Source organism: Larimichthys crocea, chromosome XX (genome assembly GCF_000972845.2).
Source record: "Larimichthys crocea isolate SSNF chromosome XX, L_crocea_2.0, whole genome shotgun sequence".
NCBI lineage: Eukaryota > Metazoa > Chordata > Actinopteri > Sciaenidae > Larimichthys > Larimichthys crocea.
The window spans coordinates 4,602,183-4,624,049 of record NC_040030.1 but is presented as its reverse complement, the minus strand read 5'-3'; the positions used below and the strand labels follow the sequence as shown (position 1 = coordinate 4,624,049).

Sequence of the window (21,867 nt, the reverse complement as noted above, 5' to 3'; positions counted from 1 at the left end):
GAGAGCGAGAAGGCGAAACGCGGTTAAAAGTTTTTTTTTCGCCGGCAGTCTGTGAAGCTTTTAATACGTACAGTTACATCAATGGCACATTAAGAAAGTGTAACCACGGCAACAGACACCAGGATTATGTCAAAGAGAGGCGCACAAAAGATCCGAAGATGCTTTTGTTTAAAACAGTGGTCCTGAGAGAGAGAGAAAAAAAGAAGAAACAGAAAGAAAGAACTGAAGAAACGAGGTTCAAAGAAAAAAGAAAGCTAGAAACACAACTCATAAGACTGCAAGGGCAGGATTTGCAGCTCCCGCTGAGAGAGAGTGTGTGTTTGTATTAATTACGTTGTGGGGACAAAAGTTTCGACACGTACTTTTGGGGACTTGCATGAATTCTGGGGACCAAAAGGGAAACTCTTCAATTTAGAGTAAATACTTGATTTCTTTGGGGTTAGGCTTTTCGTGGCCTCCATTATAAGTGACAAAAACATGTTGACGTACATGTCCTTAAAGTCGATATATTAAACTCTATAGGAGAAGCTGAGGTCTGTACTTTCCACTTCATATGCATGTCTCTCTTCATCTCTCTCACACACACACATTCACAGTATGAGATGTAATGACCATGATGGCTCCAGGGCTCTTTCTTTAGTCATCTGACTGTGAGCAGAACATTAAGCAACAGTCCACTCCCATAACACACACACTGTTTCTGCAGCTGTCGTCTTTGGAAGCAAAGCATAAGTAAGACAAGTTACTTTGTAACACCTGGCTGCTTTAAGACTCAGCTGCAGCGATGAAGTCGGTTTGTACAAATCGCCTGTTACTTTGCTGAGCTACATAAAAAGAACATCTTGTAATAAACAGAATCTGTACTATTTCGTAGTCTGTGTCTGCATATAAAAATCAATGAACGTTCTAGTGGAGGAATGTCACTTTAAAGTGCACTGAGTAATCACCGAGTTATATAAATAAAGTCATAAGGGAACCAGCTTTATTGGCCAACAGATCCAACAAGAATGTGTCACGGGGTGAAATGTTGTAATACAAAGACTTGCTTTGCCGCTTCCAGGCAAAACCAAAAGGAAGTTTCTAAGAACTGTTCGGTTTTGAAAGCTGGGCATGCACAGTGTCGGAGTGCATGGTTAAGTAATAGTTTGTCATGATCATTTTTGTGCAGAGTGAGAATTCCCCTGCCTTTATCTAAACTTCTTTAGAACTGAGATCTGCACAAATGTTTAATAACGACAAACCATTGTGTGCTGTGCTCTATAGATACAACAGGAAGATCTCATGGTATAATTAAATTCAAGATGATGATCTCCATATTTTGGACTGACAGAACTCTGTCTTCACTTCCACACTGTTCTGTCAGAGACACTTCCCTGAAGGAATCGGCCATTCAGACCAAATGCTTGTATAGTTAGACCTGACACAAAGGATCTGGGTACAGATCTAATCCCCTCCCCCCAAACAAGCACGGACGTTAGATTTCGGTTAAGTCAACAACAGAAAAAGGAGGATGTGTGTTGGAGGGAGCTGTAGCAGCAAATGATGTCGGCATAAAGTTATGTATACACCCGTGTTAACATGATTGCATGTTACTAGTCTGCTGGTAGCCAAGCAGCTGATAAATTCAGGATCTTATCCAAGATAGCCGACCCAAACTTGATGTGCATGAATGATCTGAATACTTTTCTAAGAATAATTAAACCCTCATCCAGGTGTGTTTGTTCTGGTTCGGTCTGATCCCCTCAAAATCAGGGCCCTTGCCTCAGCCGGATATAATTTGGACATGACTCGACTGGGGAGTCCTGGGTCAGGTTAACCTTACGATAAAACCCATCTTGCAAGAGCTCTGTGTCCAGACAATCAGTATCCTATGAGGAACAAGTGGCAGCAATGTTGACTGCAAGCATCAGGTGTATGAGGAATGGACTTTCCTTGCTACAATAAGATGTTTTCACTCTTGTTCTGACCGGCTTCGGTAAGACTTTGGTTTGTTGGTCAGATTGGTTGAAGTTCGTCCACGATGGACGGCCGTTATTCTCCAAACACTTTCCAAAGACGACTGTAGATGAGATGGTTACAGCCACCGTGCTCCGTTTAATAAAAGCATTGAAAGTACTACAGCAGATCTAAGTGAATAACTAAAGTCAGATTTTAGAAGTTTACAACACGATGAGCTAATGTTCCGTACGGGTTTTGCAGGACGGGGGTTTTCCTTTCTTTCACACAGACTCAAGAGTCTGGAGCGAATCAGCCCTCATGTGTTACATCATACAGTATTCCCGCTATCTGGACTCCACCCTGCAGCATTCCCCCGACTTTTCAGCACTCTGTGTGTGATCTTCTTCATGCACATACACTGAGCGAGTGTGAGAGTTGTGCACGTCCAGTTTCTTATCCCCTTTTTTTGCTTGTCGATGCCGTACAGCTTTGACTCGTCCGTATGTGGGTTTAACCGAGTCCTGCACCTCCATCGTGATGTAGTTTGAATTCCTGATCACAACTAGAATCATGATCCATCTAAACGTGGTAGTTATTAGTATCTGCGTTCATAAACAAACGCTGGTTGCGTCCTGTTGACAGTGATCATGTGATTAAATCCGACTCTGCGGCCAATCAGCTTCGCTTCCTGCCTTTAAGAAATAAAAAAAACAATCCGTCCTCGTCTCTCTGTTTTATTTTTCTCTTAAGCTCGCTCTGTTTTTCTCTTCCTTCTCTTTCTCCCCCTTCTCTCTCTTCGCTTTTGCAACACTCCAGGGTCACCATCTGCATGGCAACACTCACAGCGTGACACTTCCATAACCCAGGAGGAGGAAGAGAGAGCGACAGAGCGCAGACCTCTCTCTCTCTCTCTCTTTTTCTCTCTATTCACAGGCCACCCATAATTCATTAGCTCTCCTTTCTCATCCTCTCCATATTTTCTCTCTCTGCAGTGTGACTGTGTGACTGATGCAGGTTTTTTCCTGAAAGCTCGTTGGGATACTTTTTTTTTGACCCAGTCGGAAACATATTTCACACCGTGGCACAATAAAAACCTCCGACTGAAACCGAAGCTGCTGTTAAGCGTGATTCATACTCAATCAAACTACATCGTAACCCGACATGGCAACCAAACAGACGTTTATCGGCTTAATCGTCGTCGTTATTTCTGCGACATCTACGTGAAGAATAACTGTTTCCTTCACAGGTCGCCTCTGGTGACCTGCTGAAGTGAACACTCGCTCTGATTGGTCAGTTGTTTTTTCTTTTTTGGCTCCACTTTGAGCGTCCATCAGTCACACACACACACACACAGATTTAATTCCTTTATTATTATTTTTTTCTTATTTTCACCGGGCGCTGTGCCAATGCCTCCCTCCCTCCTTCCTCCTCCTCTCATCCCATCCTCCCTCACTCCCTCCGTCCTCTTCCTCACTCCGCTAAGCTTTCCGTTTCGCTTGCAAAAATGGAGGGAAAGCTGTTTATTTATTCAGACAAGATCTATTTTTCTCCCCCTTCTCTCTCCCTCATCGTCGTCTTCTTCTTCTCCCACCCCTTCACCCCACCACCTCCTGGTTACAAAAAAGAAGGAGAAGGAGAAGAAGGAGAAGAGGGGGGTTGTGATGCGTTGGAAGAGAGCGGAGGAAATCCACCGCGGATAATGACTGTGAGGTAAAGGAGGAACGATGGATGTAAAGAGAGGAGGTGGAGGAGAGTCTGCTCTATACTTCCTGTGTGTGTTAAGCCATACGGCACAAAGCTCACACACACACACACACACACACACACACACACACACACACACACACACTCACAGGTATAAAGCTGCTTTATAGGCCTGATGCTTGTGAGAATCAGACTATAACAAAGTACAGCACTAAAATACAGCCAAAGGGAATGATTAGTGTGTGTGAGGAGGAGAGAGAGAGAGAGACAGAGCGCTGTGCTCCAGGTGATGCATTATTAAACAGATTTGTCACTTTGGGCCAGTGATGTTAAGTGTGTGTGTGCATGTGCATGTGTGTGTGCAGAGTCTAAAGTATGGGTTGTACCGAGCGGTTTAGGTCGGGTTAGAATATGAACGGCAGAAAGAAACAAAGTGTCTGAAAGAAAAAAGGCATGAAAACAAAGACGACAACAAGCGTTTCAGCGTTTCTGATTTCCACATCACCTCACTGATTATATACTGTCTGCACACACACACACACACACACACACACACGGAAACAGCACGCAGATCGTCATGTGAGGTGTGTGTGTGTCGTACAGTTTTCAATCCCTGTGGCTACTGTTGACTAAGCTGATCTCTGCCGGGAGAAGAAAAAGCAGCTACTGCATCTGCCATGACAGACGACAACAGTTGTTTTAGTCGAAAATAACATTAAAGAGACAGACTGTGTGTGTGTGTGTGTGTGTGTGTGTGTGTGTGTGTGAGCATTGGTAGGTAATCTTACTTTTGGAAAAAAATCAAGCGAGATGAAACGAGGAATCTAGAATGTACTTTCAAAAAGGCAGAACAACACTCAGGGTTCAACTCTGAGACACAGAAACAACGCTCTGACATTTGGACGTGTATTTTAAATGTGTCCCGTTCCCCTCGGACACATCTCACCTCCTCTCAAACCAGAGGTCATCAACATTATCGAGCTTACACAGATGAAAACGTGACGTTAACATCCTCAGCTGTGGGAGAAGATTTTATTCCCTTTACTTACGCTGCAAAAGCTGCAACACACAAACACTACAAACACTACAAACGGCTGCAGATTTGCTTTTATTATTAACACCTCATATCTAAAGACTGCGGCTACCTGAACTCATCATGAGATGAGAAACGAGAAGCGGTTTACCACCTCGACTCGTCAGAAGACATTTGGGGAAACCCGCAAACTGTTCTATTAATATGTGTGACAGCTGTTGATGTGCAAAACGTGTGAGCAGCAGTTTGATCTGTCAACATGCAAACTGAACGTTTTGGGGGTTTGAACGTGTCGTCTGGACAATAAAGTATTTTAAAATGTTTCTTTGAGAGCTGCAGTGTAAACCAGCTGTTGACAAGTAACTAACTGGCAGCTGTTGACAAGTAACGGTAAGTAAGGTTTAGGTTTACAGTCATTTTCACAGCTGAAATTTCCAGTGTGGGAACTTTATTCGAAGATTTCATAATGGAAGGTGAATGTTCGTTACTGTTGCATGACTTTTCTTTTTTCTTTCACGTAAATCTGCAAAGAAACAACCACCTGCAGCTGACGGGTTCAGCAGCGTTTGGTTTTCTCAGCTGAGCTGTCACACACTGAACAACATTCAAGTTTCCGAACAACACCTGGACGCGTCTCGCCTACATCCTCCGTCCGCTCCGCCTGTAATTTCTAGTCTCGCCTGCTCCTCTGTAGCTTTTCCAGCCCCCCCCCCTTCCCTCTCTGTCATCTTTCCTCCGTCTCCTTTTGTGTCGTGTGACGCACTCTCGCCTCAGCTCTGTAATTATCCCTTTGCTGAATCCAGGGGGGGGGGGTTCGGAGGAATTCGAGCCCTCCCTCTCTTTCTCCTTCTGCCCGCCCCGTCCGCCTCCGTCACTCCGATGCTGAATGCCGTATTGTTTCTTTGGCGCTACAAAGCTTTGATTGACAGCTGTGGGAAGTGGAGAGTGACATTTTAGTCCCCCCCCCACCACCACCACCTCAGCCTGTGGCACCCCGACACTCCCTCCTGCTGCCATCGCTTCCATTTAAACTCGTCACCCGGCTTTTCTCTGCATCACGTCGTCTAACGAGCTCCTGTCGGGGCAAAAAAACGCTCATGGTACAAACATCACCTGCAGTTCTTCTCTAAACACATCCGCATCATCCCGAAGGTGACTGAACTTTGCTCTGCAAAGCAAAACTTCAAAATTTCACAGCCCGGCTCAGGAGTCCGATTTCTTTCCCCTGATTCGAAGCAGCAAAGCTCTGCTCGAGCGACGTCTAAACCTTCTAAGGTGTTTCCTCTGAACCCAGAATAACAACAAAACCCCGCCCCCGCGCTCTGGCTTTGAGCTCGTTGGGACGTCACATGACCGAAACGACGTCATCGTTCACGAGTTAAACTGAGTTGCGTTCAGGGAGGACGAGCAGAGAGCGTCCTCGTCCGTCTTCATGTTAACGCTGAGTGATGGAACGATGGAAAGGAAGAAGACGGGAGGAGGTTTTTCCAAAGTTACGAGGATTTATCAAGTTAATAGTCAAAAAATTTGGTGAACAAGCTCAGTCTCATTTTACATAACGGGCTCGGCGTCCCGCGACGGTCTAACAGTCTTTTTCCATCACGACAAAACGACGATCAGTGACTGCCTCTACGAGGTGTTTTCAGTCCGACCCCTTTGGTTGAAACCAGAATAATCCTGAAGGGAGAAAAAAGGTCTGGCTTATAGATAAAGCACACACACACACACACACACACACACACACACACACACTCAGAGGGGATTTAAAGATTCAAACAGTGGTCTTGGTAATTAGGTAGATGGATTTGTGCCTCTCCTCTTCGGGGTCCGGCGGGATATAAAGCGACACATAATGCAAGCGGACGAACTCTTTAAGTGGATTAATTAAAACCAACACGGCGGGGTCAAAGGTCAAGCCCCTCCTTCGCGCTGTCAACCTCCTCGCTCAGACCACACTCGAGCTTCAGGAGGGAACGCGATGATTGGACGACGGAGGTAAACGGACCCAGAGGTGGATCGAGGAGGGAAAACACACTTCTATCTCCAACTTCTTACAGTAAAAGAAAAAAAAACCTGAGCTGTCGTCTCTCCTCTTAACTTAATTGAATACAGGACACACCTCATCTTTGCCTCGTGTGTGTGTGTGTGTGTGGTAGCTGGATGTAATCAGATGGAATTAATATGCATGCTGTTTCTCATTATGGAATAACTGAACTGCACTTCAGTTATGCGGCGTGCACCGCGAGAGGCACGGACGGATTTCTAACATCCATCCACCGTCCTCCCTCTGGAACATGAGAGAGTGTGTGTGTGTGTGTGTGTGTGTGAGGGACTTCAGAAGACACACCCCACCATGGTCACCGATCAGATAACACACACACACACACACACACAAGTTTGTCACTGGCCTTATTGCGTTTAAAGTGAATCAGATTCCACAGGGCCGCGTTAATCAGCTAATCGTGCTAATATGCATATCATGTCGCCTAATTGCGTTTCGGCAGCGAGGTCTCGTCTTTTTTAAAATCTTCGTCGTGCAGTTTGTTTTATTTGAGCCGCAGAGACGATTCAAAAAGAAACAAAGCGATCGACCACGACGGCGCCAAGCTTCAGCCGCGTCGCCGTGGAAATTAAAAATATGATCTCCAGCTAAATCAAGTGTTTGCGCTGCTTTCCCTTTTGTTCCACCGCTTCTGGTGCTCGACACACACACACGCTCAAACACACACACACTTTCTTGTTAGTGCTGTGTTTATGATACGAGCCTCCAAGTGTGTGTGTGTGTGTGTGTGTGTGTGTCTGAGCGTGACGGAGGTGAGTCTCATTAGGGAGAAAACGGCGGCGGCGAATGCAGCCGAGGTGCTTCATTATCATAAATGATTGAGAAGTGTGTGTGTGTGTGTGTGTGTGTGTGTGTGTGTGTGTGACCCCGGGAGAGTGTGAGTGACGGGCCGGCGGTAAGCCGGTCTTTATTAAGATGCGCCGTCTTTGGAGAGAGGGACGGCTGCTGCTGCCTCTAATCTGCAAGAACAAAGGTTTAATAAAGAGACGAGATGGACGGACGTCTCCTCTTTCTCTCCTTGCGTCCTTCCCTTTCCTCTTTCTTGCCTCCTTTTTTTTTTTTTGCTGCTTCCTTTCCTTCGTGAACGACCCGCCGGCTCTCGCCGGAAGAAGCTTTTCCCGCCCGCGACGAAACTTTGCATCTTTTGACCTTTGACCTTTGGACTTGGTGATGAACGCGACGCTTTCAAACGCTGCCAGGAGATCTGTCCTCGTTAAGACCGAGTGTGTGTCCACCGAGAAAGTCTATTTATGTGTGTGTGTGTGTGTGTGTGTGTGAGGTCAGCTGCATGCCCTATTTCTCTGTCTGGTGGTCATCACAGCCTGTGTGGAAATGACATCATTGAGCCCCCCCCCTCCTCCTCCTCCTCCTCCTCCTCCTCCTCGTCCATCAGCAGTTTACTGAAATATGCCTGCTCCACATTACTCCGCTCATTTTCTATTTTGGATTTGTGGATAATGACGGTGGGATGGAGGGCAGGAGGGGAGGCGGCGGCGGAGGATAAAAATGATAAAGGAGACGAGGAGGAGGAGGGGAGGCGGCATTAAAGGAATAATTTGAGGGGTCTTGAGGGGCTCTGTCTCCTCTCTCCCGTTTCTAAAATAGAATTTGCGATATAGTCCCCGCCGCTGCCGCCGAGCCTGTCGAGGGAATAATGACTTATTTATCAAACGGCTGAAATATTCAGGGACAAGGCCCCTTTTTAAAAAAAAAATCCGGCTTTTAAATTCACAGGCTCCTTTTTTCTTTTTTCTGCCGCGATGCTTAATGACAGTGAATGTATTCAGAGTGATTTGCAGGTCCGAGATAGTCCCGTCTGCGAGGCTTAAGAGCTGTTTGCTGCCTTCTCAAGACGAGGTGAGCGAGGGAAGTTTCACCTCTGACCTCACTTGAAAGTTAGGGGGGGTGGGGGGTACCAGAGCCACTGCTGCCTCCTCCTCCTCCTCCTCCTTCTCCTCCTCTTCCTCCTGCCAAGCTGTAAATGTGTTGCTGTAAAACATGCTTCTTCTTTTTTTTTTTGCAGCTCGGGGAGATAAAAATGTTATGTTCTCTCTCAAAAGTGCTGCTGCTGCTGCTGCAGGCAATCAGCCACGAGTAAATGTTTCAAGATAAATTCCTGGAGGGGCAGACTTCAACACTTGGAGGGACCAGATCAAGCATGGGGAGGGAGGGGAGGGGGTGAGGGTGATAAACGAGTTGTTATTCCTACTTCTACGCTGGTATGAAGTTTTTTTGGTTTGTTTTTTGGAGATGCTGGTGGAGGTGGAGGTGGAGGTGGTTGGTGGCGATGAAGCGCCGTGCGCCGGGGCAGCACCGGGGGGTTAATGAGATGTACGCAGACACACACAGAGCAGCTCGCATGCGTCAGACTCATGACAGAGCAGCTGGTGGAAGAGGGGACAGCGCAAAGAAAAAAGTAGCAAAGAGCCGCAGGTTAGAGCCCAAAAACGGCGCAATCCGTGCGTAATGACGCACCGCAACGCCGGAACCGAACCCAGAGAGGCGGCGACCTCTCGAGCTGCGAACGCGTCCCACCCTTTATTTTTCCTCCAAAAAACACCCCGCGCACTTCTCCTCTGTGTTCCCCCTCACACACACACACACACACACACACACACACACACCTCCGTTCACAATGGCGAGACCGTCTGTGTGGAGAAACTGGCCGGGTTACGCTTCGCTTACCTTAACACGTTCCAGCTTTTCAGTGGGTCCAGGTCTGAAATTATAGAAACCATGGTCGACTGGCTTTTTTTTTTTTTTTTTTTTTTTTTTTTTCTCTTTTTTTTTTTTTTCGGGCAGCACCGGGAGAGAGGGAGGGGGTGCGGCAGAAAAAGATCGAAAGAAAAAGCGGCGCAAAGGCTGTAAACTCCGTCTGCGAATGGCAGCGATTGCTCGGATGCAACCCGTCCTGGTTGTTCAGTGGGTGATGAGCGCTGTCACAGCTCTCTCTCTCTCTCTCTCTCTCTCTCTCTCTCTCTCTCCCTCTCTCTCTTGCTCTCCCTCTCTCTCTCTCCCTCTCTCTCTCTCTCCCTCCCTCCGCCCCCTCCTGTACAAAGCCAGCGCTCTGCAGACGCGTCTCAGAGCTTCCTCCGGTCCCCCCTCTGCTTCACAGGAAAGCTGCTGCTGCTGGAAATGCAGAGATGTACAGTAGAGCAGGGTAAACCCACCTAGGGAACTCATTTACCCATCTTTTTTTTTTCTTCTTCTTCTTCTTTTAAACACACCGGGGGGAATAGAGTTCACACACCTTTTCTTTTTTTTTTAGGAGGGGATAGCACGGTGTAGAATTTGCACACTGCAAAAAGTGTCAGGGTCTTTTGTTTTGCTCCTCTGAGGATGAGCTGTTCTTTAGTCAGCGTGGAGGATTTGTTTCACACTTCATTTGACTTGTTCCAGTGTTTGAATGACTGTAACAATCCTGCACAGAGACGAGGACGTCTTTTTTTTGTTGTTTTTTTTAGATTTACCTGCAATTACTTGATAAATTAAAGCAAAACGACTCATTAGAATGGAAGCCGCTTTAGTCTGGAGCACAGTTAATTACCTAACGTTTCATTATCCAGCCAAAGCTGATCAGAAACTACTTGACGAAGCCGCCAGTCCTGGTTCGAGCCCATCGTATCGCCGCTCTCTGCACAAACCTCCCCCCCTGTGTCAGCGTTCACTTCCTGCCTGACACCACCACATCCTGTTGATAACTGTTTTTTTTTTTTTATTATTTCTCTTTTTTACCCCTCCCCTCCTCTAGACATGGCAGCAGATGCGTCATCCCTGGCGAGGAATGACAAGGCAACAGCCAAGTCCCACCTATTCTAGAGCTGCTGTCTATTTGCTCATTGGGCAAAAACAGATGAGCCCCCGATTGGAAAAAAAAAGAAAATAATTAATAATAAAATGAGTGTGTCTGTTTCAGATAATTGTCTCGGACAACAGAACAGAGTGGGACTAAAAGTCTCCGCCAATTGGAGTTACACCACAAGTGGTTTGTTATTTTCAGGGTTCTGATATTAGTCATTGCACAGATAACGGTCCGTTTGACAGGAAACCGCTGTGGTTTCATTTTTTCAGACAGTTGGGTTTGGAAAAATGTCCTTCGATTGAGACATAACGCAGTCGTGTTGGAGCTCGATCGTTGTTCTACCAGCTGGTTTAAGAGGAACCACGAGATCCGCCGGCTGACGTTTAAAACGTTTCGAGGCTTTTAAAGATTTTCGGGGTCATTTTCTGGAAGAGAATCGGAGCCTTCGCTGTTGGTAAGACAACAGCGATGCAAAGCTACAGCTCAGGCGCTCTCAGCATCAGCAGCCATACTGCGCCGGCTTTAAATAGACTGAATTGGACATCTGCTTCAGTGAGGAGGAGGAGGAGGATGGAGGGAGTTGACAGCATCTCTCTCCTCTTCCTCTGTCTCTATTTCTGTCTCTTGCGCTCGTATAGACACGGACGCACATCGGTGAGATCAAACGGAGTTTAGCTCTCCTCTGCACGCTTCTAATTTCTGCATAATAATCACGTTGGCAGGCCTGACGTCTCCGAGTAGGTGTTGGCACATCTGCACAAGTTAGCAATGGCCATGTACACCTGTCTGCATGAGGGAACAGAAGGGTGAGACCACTGACTGTAAGGTTTTAATTATCGTCTCCATAACTGGTTTCTCTTCATACAAAACTTTAATCTTTGGAGCGACGGCACATGTTGAACAATTTGTTCTTTTCCAGATTTTCTTCGACTTCAAGTTTCATTAACTCTCGTGAACTATCACAGCTCATTTCTATGTTCATCCGTAATGTAGCTTCAATCAATATTGTGTTAACGATGGTGAAACAAAAGCTGCTTTACTTTGACAGAGTAAAATCAAATCAAATCAAATTTGTACAGCCCAAAGTCACAATAGATTTTCCTCTGAGGGCTTTACAATCTGTACAGGGAGTGACACCCTCTGTCCTTAGACCCTCGGTTCGAGTGAGGAAAAACTTGCCCACAAAAAACCTTTAACAGCGAAAAAAGGTGGAAGAAACCTCAGGAAGAGCCACAGAGGAGGGATCCCTCTCCCAGAGATTTCACGTCTGAAATATTAGAAACATTTTTGACGTTCTGAACTTTAAACTTCGCTCAAACACAAAGAAGACTGCGGCCTTCTTTTCGCCTTCTTTGTGTCCAAGACTGGGAAAAAATGTCCCTCTATCTTCTTGGAATCTTCTTTGGCAACACAACAAGACAGTAAACACATGTGACTTTGCTCTCTTTCATTAGTAGTTCCACTTCCCCACATTCACTTCCCCTCGGCCTTTGGTGTTACGTAACGGCATATGTTGCACAGAGGCCATTTGGAGAGCAGAGGGATAAGGAAGGAGCACACTGAGTGCTTCATGATAACTACTGATACCATCGAGTGTCCTACAACTGTACACCAGAAGATTGAAATGACAGGAACTCACTGCAGCGCTGAGTGACCAGCTTTGATGACTCGCTCTGTCAGCCCTCCAAAGGTTGGCAAAGTTCACTTCAGTTTTTCAGAGAAATGACACTATCCGACACCGGTCACAGTTCAGTCATGTTTAGATCACAAAAGTACTTTGTCAGGTTTAGGAAAAGATCACGATCTGGGTTCAAATAAGTACCTTATGTCACGGTGTTGCAGGGGTCGCCTCACGGCAAGATGGTTCCTTGTTCAAACCCCCAAACCGGCTTTCTGAGTTTGTATGTTCTCCTCGTGTCTGTGTGGGTTCTCTCCGGGTACTCCGGTTTCCGCCCACTGTCCAAAGACATAAGAACATGAAGCGGTTATGGAAAATGGATGGTGATGCAAGCCACGTACATAACTTTGAATAAATCAGCATCAACTTTTCTTGGGTGAAAGTCCTGGATTTGTTTGACCCACCCTGCTTTACACTACCTCATCTGATCTGGATGGGTCACATTGATGTAGATGCGAGGAGTGTGACAGAAAGTCGGTATTTGTCGGACCTGAACGGGTTGGAGATTCCCCCAAGGGCCCCGAGGGACATTCATTGTGGTCTACTGAAACAGAGCTTCCTGTTGCACTCAAAACTGTCCCCTGTGCAACAACAGCAGGTAGGAACTAGAGATGCAATAACTAAAGCTACAGAAAGATTAATTCCTTTTGACCCGTCAGGCTCGAGCTCGTTACGTAAGCGGGAGAAAGGTGCAACAGCACGGCACAAACCCGGATTCACACTCATGCAGCTCTGTGGACTGTGTATGCAAATGATTCCCAATCAGCTGCCTCTGTGTGAACACACACACCCTGCACTGCCACCGCCTGTTTGAACGCACTGATCCCATTATCCAGCAACGGATTAAAAACCCTCTCGGACTTTTAACACAAGCGCCAAGTCAGGTAGACGTATGTCAATGCACACAGACGGAGCCAAAACAATACCAGCATGATAAGCACCTTGTCCCCCCCCCCAGCTTCTTCAAAATCAGGCAGATCTGAGGACAGGCCTTGAGGTTTTATGTCATCATGCGTGTGTGATGTGCATTTCAAATCTAAACAGTCAGTGTATCTTAAAACCACACACTGAATACAGATTCCTATTTTACCTTGATCCATTTTAAAAGGGAGAGGATGTGGATGAAATAAGTATGGGGGGATTATTTCATAAACGACAGAATTTTCTTTTCAGTGTAAGTCATTTGATCCTGTCAAATACGCCTAAAGCCATACGCCCACGTGCTCATTGTCTGAAAAATGCACAGTTTATGAGCCCCCGCCCCCCCCATCGCCCTCCATCTCCCTCAAACAATGAGCGGAGCGCTCGGCTGCTCGGGCTCCACCATCGGCTTCGGCGTTCAGTAAAAACCAAGAGAAGGCAAAATGAGATTTAAATCGCGAAAGTGGCACGAACGCCCAGGAGAACGGCCTCGGCGAGCTCGTTTGTTTGTTTGTGTGTGTGTCCCACGCCGCAATCAGTGCACTAAACTGCAGAAGGCCTTGGATTGTTGTGTTTACCTTCAGGACGGCCGGCGCGTAGACGCAGAGCAAACAGAACGGCTTCCCCTCTCCCATCTGGACCCGGCGTATCTCGAACACCATCACAACCAATCTCCATTTACAGCAAGAGTACTGCTGCGTGCAGGGAGTTTCCATGTACTGTGTATGTGTTTCAAAATAAATCACATTTTCTGCATTCATTTTTTACTACAGGGCGTTTTAGCACCTTTCAGCCCATTGTTTTGATTCCCCACAAATTGCGTTGCTTCTTTCAGGATCCAGACATTTCGCTCACGGTTTGGTCGACAGCAAAAACAGATGGACACTCAATGTTGGACTCGTGTTTATCAAATGGACGCGCAACCGTTTGCTAAACCAACTTTTCAAGAGTGATCACGCTCATGCCGTGTGTCTACGTTGTGTTTACAGCTCGTTTATGTCGCCAACAAGTGGCAAAGACAGAAACAGAAATCAGGTATTGTGCTTTTAATGCGATCAGAAGAATTTACGACGTTAAAATTCGGCAATTCTTTCTCAAACACTTGATTTTTAAAGGGTTGCAACTAATGGAAAATCGTTAAATAACCTATTTTTAGCTTAATAATGACTTATTAACATTCATAATCACAGACATGATGGCTAAGAAGACAGCAAAACACCTGTAACACTTCATTATCGACTGATTTGTACAAGCAGGGTCATGCTAGAGGGGGATATAAACCAACAGAAGGGTTATGTCACTACCTAAACCTGGCAACCCAAAAGCTGTCATCAGTAATAGCTTAAGCAGCTCTATAAAAGATGAGTAATTAATTCATTTAACAGTATGAAGACGTTAATTACAACATATAAATCTTTGATAAAGGATGCCTTCTTAGAAAGTGATGCATGTATAGGTGCATGCAATGTACTGTGTGCAGGTGTACGTCGCTATCTGCCAAATTATGTTACGGCAGGTTGTATATTCATATGTTATTGTCATGTATGTGCACACTATATTATAACTTAGTTATCTATTCGTGTATTTCTTCTGTCAATAAGAACTCTTGTTCGTTCGTTCGTGGGTTCAGCCTCTAATTCCTACATCATATTTACAATTTTCTCTTCACTTTCTATCACAGCAGGTAGACTCTGATCTGTTCTGATCTGTTTTCTACACGTGTTGATGTTAAATCCAGTCAAAATGTCCAAAACTGATCTGCACCTCTGAACGTAGTTTGCAAATTATTGAACTGTTTTAGTGAAAATCTGTAAAAAATCTGAAGAGAATAAGTCTTGTGTGTGTGTGTTTACTCATGGTGTTCATTCAGGTGAGAAAATACTTGTGTATCTAAGAGCAGTACGAGTGTGTGATGCTTCACATTGACTTGTAAATAAACGCACACTGAAAGTAAAAGTTAACGTTTATTCTCCAGATATTCAGAAATTTTTACCCATCATTTCTGAATTTGCCAAACCTGGCAACACAGCATGTGTGTGTGTGTGTGTGTGTCTCTATCTCTTTTTTCCTCTCTCTCTCTCTCTCTCTCTCTCTCTCTCTTTTGGGGGGTTGACAAATGATATGCTCAGAGCAAGTGGAGAGGAAATGGAGAGAGGAAGAGAAAGCACTTGGCAGAGCAGCGTCCAGGCGAATCGGGCGCGAGAGAGAGAGAAAATGCGGAGAATGAGCGATTGAACCAGTGTGGGAGAGCGAGTGGGAGTGAGAGAGAGATTGAGAGGAAGAGGAAGAAGAAGAAGAAAAAGAGGAGGTGGTGGTGGAGGAGGAGGAGGTGGTGGAGGATATATTTAGAGCTGCTCCTAATCAACTTCTCCGTCAGTTTGTGTCTGTGGGGGCGAGAGGGAGAGAGCCACGCAAGTTCAACACTAAAAATCAATATGCAGCCCACTCGCTCGCTGAAAGCAGCGGCGAGAGAGGAAGAGAAAGTGAAAGGGAGAACAGTAAAACGACAGGATGAGGCAGAGACAGATGAGACCATGAAAGAGGATGATGAAGTGTTTCGTCACTGTACTTACAGACTGTCATGTAACAAATATATATATATAGAGAGAGACAGAGAGGTACAAGAACAGCGATCATAGGAGTCACTTTAAAGGAGAGTTTTCAATACGACGAGCCACGTTCACGGTACAGTCGGAGAGTTCTCGGTCATGTGATGCTGTGATCCTGATGCTAAAATGAGGCTCCAGCAGTCACAGACACATCATGTGGATAGCGAAGGAATTCAAGTATCTTGGGGTCTTGTTTACAAGTCGACTAGAAGACGGAGTGCAAGATGGACTGGTGCATTGGTGCAGCGACATTGTACCGGACCATTGTGGGGATGAGGGAGCTGAACCGGAAGGCAAATCCCTCGATTCAACCCGACGTTCCAACCCTCACCTATGGTCATGAGCTTTGGGTAGTGACTGAAAGAATGAGATCACAGATACTCCGTAGGGTGTCTGGGTCCAACCTTAGAGATAGGGTGAGGAGCTCAGACATCCAAAAGGAAACTACTACTCCTTCACGCTACTCCTTCGCATCAAAAAGAGCCCTGAGGCCTAGACCCAGGACCTGCTGGAGGGAGTATACAGCTCATCTGGCCTGGGAATGTCTGGAATACCCAACTGAACCTGCTGCCAACGCAACGCAACCCTGGATAAGCTGAAGGAAATTGATGGATCAATCTTTCTGTTGAGCTCTGGCGTAGGGATACGTCCCAATGGTGAAATGTTATTTGGTGCCGGGACACAACACAGGCATGAAGACTTGTTACTATTGTGAAGACAGCAACACCTATTCGACTAACTCGAGACAGATAAAGCCTTTTTTTAGCTTCTGGCTTTTGACTTTGAAAGCGGCAACATGCCAATAAAGCAGGTGTGGAGGAGAACGCCATGCCAGGGTCTAAAGTCTCCTTATTTTCTACAAACAAGGACATTTATCTTGTCCTGCACCGTGGTTTGATAAACGAGCTACCAAACATCTTCCAGGGGGTAAAAGTGCACTACTAACGTCAACTTGCAAGCCAGACAGCTAATCAGTTTACATGCTAAAAAGCATCCCGTGCTTCCATAGCACTGCTAACAAGCTTGTGAACTATAGCTTCCAGTTTACATTAGCTACCAATGTGCCCCCGATGGCTCTGATGTCCATTAAACACACGCACTTGCTCCTGGATGCTAAATCCTCAATGACCTTTGTTTCCCTCCTTTCAATAACAGAAAATATTTTGCATAATTTTTCCTGCAAAAGGGGGGAGATAGATTTTAAATTGTATATTTAATCACTTCAAGGGTTAATCAACTTTTTCACAGCGAAGCTGCACCGCTTTGGACCGTCCACATAAATCCCTGCATGTGTGTGCGTGGATATTGATAGGTCTGACTTAAGGTCAATACTGTGTGGGCTATAATGAAGCCGAGATGCAGGAATGATAGCAACGAGAGCATTTAATAGAGGAGGAGGAGGAGGAGGAGGGTTAGAGCTCATATACAGTAACCTCTTTTTAGAACAACCCCCCCATCTTCCCCGCCCCAACATCTCTCATTAGCTGATGATCGATCTCCTCCCCTGTGTAGCCCACACACAGAGAGAAAACGCAATTAGAGCATTGACCAAACGATTGTGTGAACCGGTGCTCGATAGGTGATCATCACCTGAGAGGGGCTGGAGGGAGGTTATGAAGGGAAGGGGGGGAAGGAGGCATGGGGCCAAAGGGCGAGGACAAAACTGTGATGAGATTGTGGTAGCGGAAAGAGAGGTAAAAAAACAGACGTGAAGGCCATTTCATGAAGAAAATATAAAAGATTTTATGGAGGACAATGCAAACACTGAAAGTGAATCTGCTGTCACACACTAGAGACTCTATAGAGACTCAGTGGAGGCAGACAGACCTTAAAAAGGCACAGAAAGGCTTTGAACAGCTACTCAGTAACAGTGTGTCTAACACTCGGCACTTCCTCTACGTTTCCACTATGTGATTTTCTTTTTTTTTTTATCAACATCATTATCAAAATAAGCCGCAACAAAGACAAGAGGGAGTCCCTCATGCATTACACACAAGTGAACTGCAAAGACAGAAAGATGTGCCAGTAAATACTTTGTATTTATCGTAGCTAATTAAAAATGTAACATTTGACGTGTTTTCATATTTTAAAAAAAACATTTGGAATTAAAGTTAAAATTAAGCTGAATCCAAGCATGTCTTAATAATGCCACTGGATGATTTTAATCTCATTTTTAGTAATTATTGTGATAATGCTGTAAAGCAAAATGGTTTTGGAAAATCAATTTAATCTCATGACTTTGGCTTTAAAGGACCAGTGTTCAGGATTTAGTGGCATCTAGAGATGTAGCTGTTGATTGCAAACCCCTCGTTTCACCCTCTCCTTTCCTAGCGGGAAGGAGAAACCATTATCGGCCATATATCTGGACGCAGTGATTAGTTTGCCCATTCTGAGCTACTGTAGAAACATGGTGGACTCCACCATTGAAATGGACTTACGCCATTTGGAGATACATTGTAAAACTAACCGGCAGCTGTTGACAAGTAACTTACTGTAATATTCTACAGTAAATGCGTTACTGTGGATTTCACAGCCAAAGTTTATAGTGCAAAAGTTCAGTCTAAGGCAACAAAACTATTACTTTTCTTCAGTAATCAATATTTATTAAATCTCTGTGATATTCTGCAAAGAATGCCCCCTTAAATCGGGCACACTGGACCTCTTTTAATGCCAGCCCAATAACATTTTTGGCCTTGGGCTGGCGATGTCCTAGTTGAAATTTTAAAAAACTATTGGACAAATTGTCATTAAATATTGTATTTGAGATGAATCCTAAGAATTTATTATAAAACTTTTTGGTTTATGATCAAATACATGCAAAAACCAATGACATTCCCATCAGCCTCAGCTGTACTTTAGTGCTATTAAACAAATAAAATGTTATACATGATCACAGATTATATTTGCATGTTAACAATGTCTTTATACGTGCATGGTGTGTATACATCCTCCCAGAGCTGCTGGCATGCCTGTTTAACATCGATTTATCATTCTGCAGTTAACGTTGATGCGAGTGGGTGAACTTATAGAGAACAATTGACACCGTGGTTGACTTCAGCATCTCTCTAATGGCATTGTTATTGCTACACTTCCTCAAAATTAAGACCACATTTCCCATAAAGCTCATTTTTACTCCCCCTCCCCCTGCTGGCTTCGGCTCAGTATAAACAGATCATCTCAAATCTCTTACATTTAAAACCTTACACTGCCCTTAATTTGCCAGAACAGAGGAAATGCCACTTAAATAAACAAATATGAGGAGCGTTTAAGCAACATTTAATGTGTTGGTCTTTTGAGAGTCTAATTTGTTGGTTTACCCTTTATCGTAGCTGATTTAATGACAATTTAATTTGTATGTGCACTTATGGGATGCTTAAGTCTTCTTTTTTTAGGGGTGTTTGTCTGCTTTTGGTTTGGCATTTGATAACTACCTAAAATAACTGTCTTTATCACTAATGCTAGATTTTAAGGTGAAAAACTGCCAAGCCATGACAGTAAAAGAATGCCATGGAGTATGACTGTGTTTTCCCGTACACAGTAAAACAGCCATATTTCAAAACCTTTATTTATACGGCATTTTACTTTTTCTTCAGAGAGTTAATAGTACAGTAAAACACTAATATTTAATATATTTTACGGCCTTTTACCGTCACGGTTTGGCAGAATTACGGTAAAATTCTGGCGACCACAGCTGCCAGTTTTTTACCGTAAAAACAACTGGTTTTGTTTTACAGTCCAAAACCTTTATTTACATGCCATTTGAAGGGATACAGAAAAGTAGTATTTTATATTAGAGACTGTTTATATTTATACAATAAAACACTGTAATATTTAATGCCATATTTTACGGTCTTTTACTGTCATGTTGTGGCAGTTCTTCACCTTAAAATCTACAGACATTTCAAAATATGGAATAAAACACCAACCTTATAAGTGGATTACAGAATACAGCATACAGTAAATTAATCTGTACCTCTGTCCACTTGCAAAATTACGAGAACAAGATGTTTTTTGAAAGTAACAGTTTAACTGTGGAGAGACTTTCTGTCAGTCTGTCACTTCTTTCACCAGCTGTCGTCGCAGGAAGTTCCTGCTTTGACAATATCTATATTTAGTTATTCTTCCGATATCGCCAGAACATGATGAGTGCAGAAACATATACTGAAAGTGTTGCTTCATCTCCAGGGTCGCGTTGTTTTTCTCTGTTAAATGTGGGGGGGGGGGGTTATGAAAGTTAACAGGAAGTGTCCTCACTTTCACTTCCTCTTTGGCTCTCTACCGGAGAGAGGTGGCCTCATTGCTTCCTGCATAAATCCAGTATATTTATTCTCTCTCTCTCTCTCTCTCTCTCTCTCTCTATCATTTCCTCCTCTGTATTTCATTGTCTCTCACTCCCACTCTCTCTAACCCTTTTCTATCCCAGCGTCTCTGTTTCATGCAGTTCACCCAATTTCCTCTCCATCTCTTTTCTCTGTGTGAATAGCTTAAAAAGCATTATGCACCACACTGATTCACTCATATCATGAATAAAATAACGCTACCAGTCACACAGGGTCTAAACCAGGCTTTGACATGGGTTTTTCAAGGCAGATACCAATATCAGTATTTTTAGAATAGAGCTGACAGTAGCAGGAAACATTGAGCCAATACTCGATGCAATTTTTAATGTGTTTCCATGCTGCGAAACGTAAAGGCTAACAGCTATAAATGCATTCAGGTTAGAAGAGCCAAAAAGGACTAACATAATTCTAATACATTTTGTTATTCATACACAATCAGTTTGTTGTACTTCAGTGAGTTCTGCTCTATATATTTCTATGTTTTGTCATAGGAGTTCATTTGCAAAAACAGATAAAAACCATTCTTGAAATGAATAAACCAACACCGGTTTGATTGATATTCTCCTGAGTGCACAATAAAAATAAATAAAAACATGATTTATGAAAATTAAAAAAACAAAAAAAACAATCCAACACCTGTTTGATTGATATTCCTTGGAGTACACCAAAAACAAAAACACAATTTAGGAAATTAAATAAAAATGGAGAAAGCTTTTTGAAAATGAACCCACATCGTCACATGCGCTCACGGGGCACTCACAGCAGAACGGTAGTAAAGATGTGGGCGAACAGAAAGAGAGGAGCGATGTGTGCACTGCCTGCAATAACAAGGAGGAAAAGATGGTGGGAATAGTTAAAAATAAAATATGTGGATCGCCCCTGCACCATCATGCTTCATCGGAGATTAACAGAACTATACACTGTAGGAGAGGAACTATTTGTTTCAGTTTGAAAAAGTTAGTGTCCGTGCTGCCTTCAAATTTGAAGTGATGATTCCAAACAGGTTTACTTTACTTGATAGTAATTCAGGTGTACTGAGCTTCATAGGTTTGCTTATTTAAACATTTGCATACAAAATCAATCAATTAGACTAAACATGATAAGTGCTATTGATTTTTATGTGTCTGTCATTAAAGCAGCAAAGGATGTATGGAGCTACAACCTTTGAAAATAAAGGTTTGGGTCAGAGCTGAAAGTGGTTCTTCATGGTGAAGCCATTGGGGAACCTTTGTAGGTTCTGCAAGGAACCAGTTGCTGCAAAGGGTCAACTAAAAGAACCAGTACCCCAAAGAATGTTTCAAAATGAAAATCACCAATGCAATCAATGCACCAAAAGTTCTGCAAAACTCTTGGCATTCAATTATCCAACGACTCTTAAACAGCACCGTCTGAGAGTAGTGCTGAATGCTAACATATTCACAATGACTTAATTATTAATAATTATTTACAATTTAAGCATGCTTAAGTATGCTGACGTGTGCTAATTAGCCCTAAACACAAAACTACTGTTGAAGCTGATGTTAAATGATTTTGCAGGCAAGTCCTGGACGAATTATTTCAACCTGATGATGGAGGGAAAGTCACTGGGGAGCCACCAAATATAACAGACTATGAAATTTCATGACAGTCCATCCAATAAGTTGAGATATTTCAGTCTGGACAAAAGTGTTAGACTGAACAATAGACCATTACTGCAATCCCTAGAGCCCTAAAACAATGCACCCTAGTTGACTGATTCAGTCCTGTATGATATTACTATAATATCTTCACAGAGGCGTAG

General features: G+C 44.1%; 1 protein-coding gene and 1 long non-coding RNA gene across 2 annotated transcripts in view; both read right to left on the bottom strand.

Annotated features, from left to right (window-relative positions):
• celf2 (cugbp, Elav-like family member 2) overlaps window positions 1-9,727 on the bottom strand; it is a 201,109-nt gene extending 191,382 nt beyond the window's left edge. The window contains exon 1 of the mRNA XM_027272031.1: window positions 9,423-9,727. Coding sequence (XP_027127832.1) covers window positions 9,423-9,475 — 53 coding nt within the window. The 5' untranslated portion in view covers window positions 9,476-9,727. The remainder of the gene's footprint in view (window positions 1-9,422) is intronic.
• A 2,367-nt stretch (window positions 9,728-12,094) lies between these two features.
• The window catches only part of LOC113748377 (uncharacterized), a 136,439-nt gene continuing 126,666 nt past the window's right edge, over window positions 12,095-21,867 (bottom strand). Inside the window, exon 6 of the long non-coding RNA XR_003464311.1 lies at window positions 12,095-12,495. This is a non-coding gene — a long non-coding RNA (uncharacterized LOC113748377). The remainder of the gene's footprint in view (window positions 12,496-21,867) is intronic.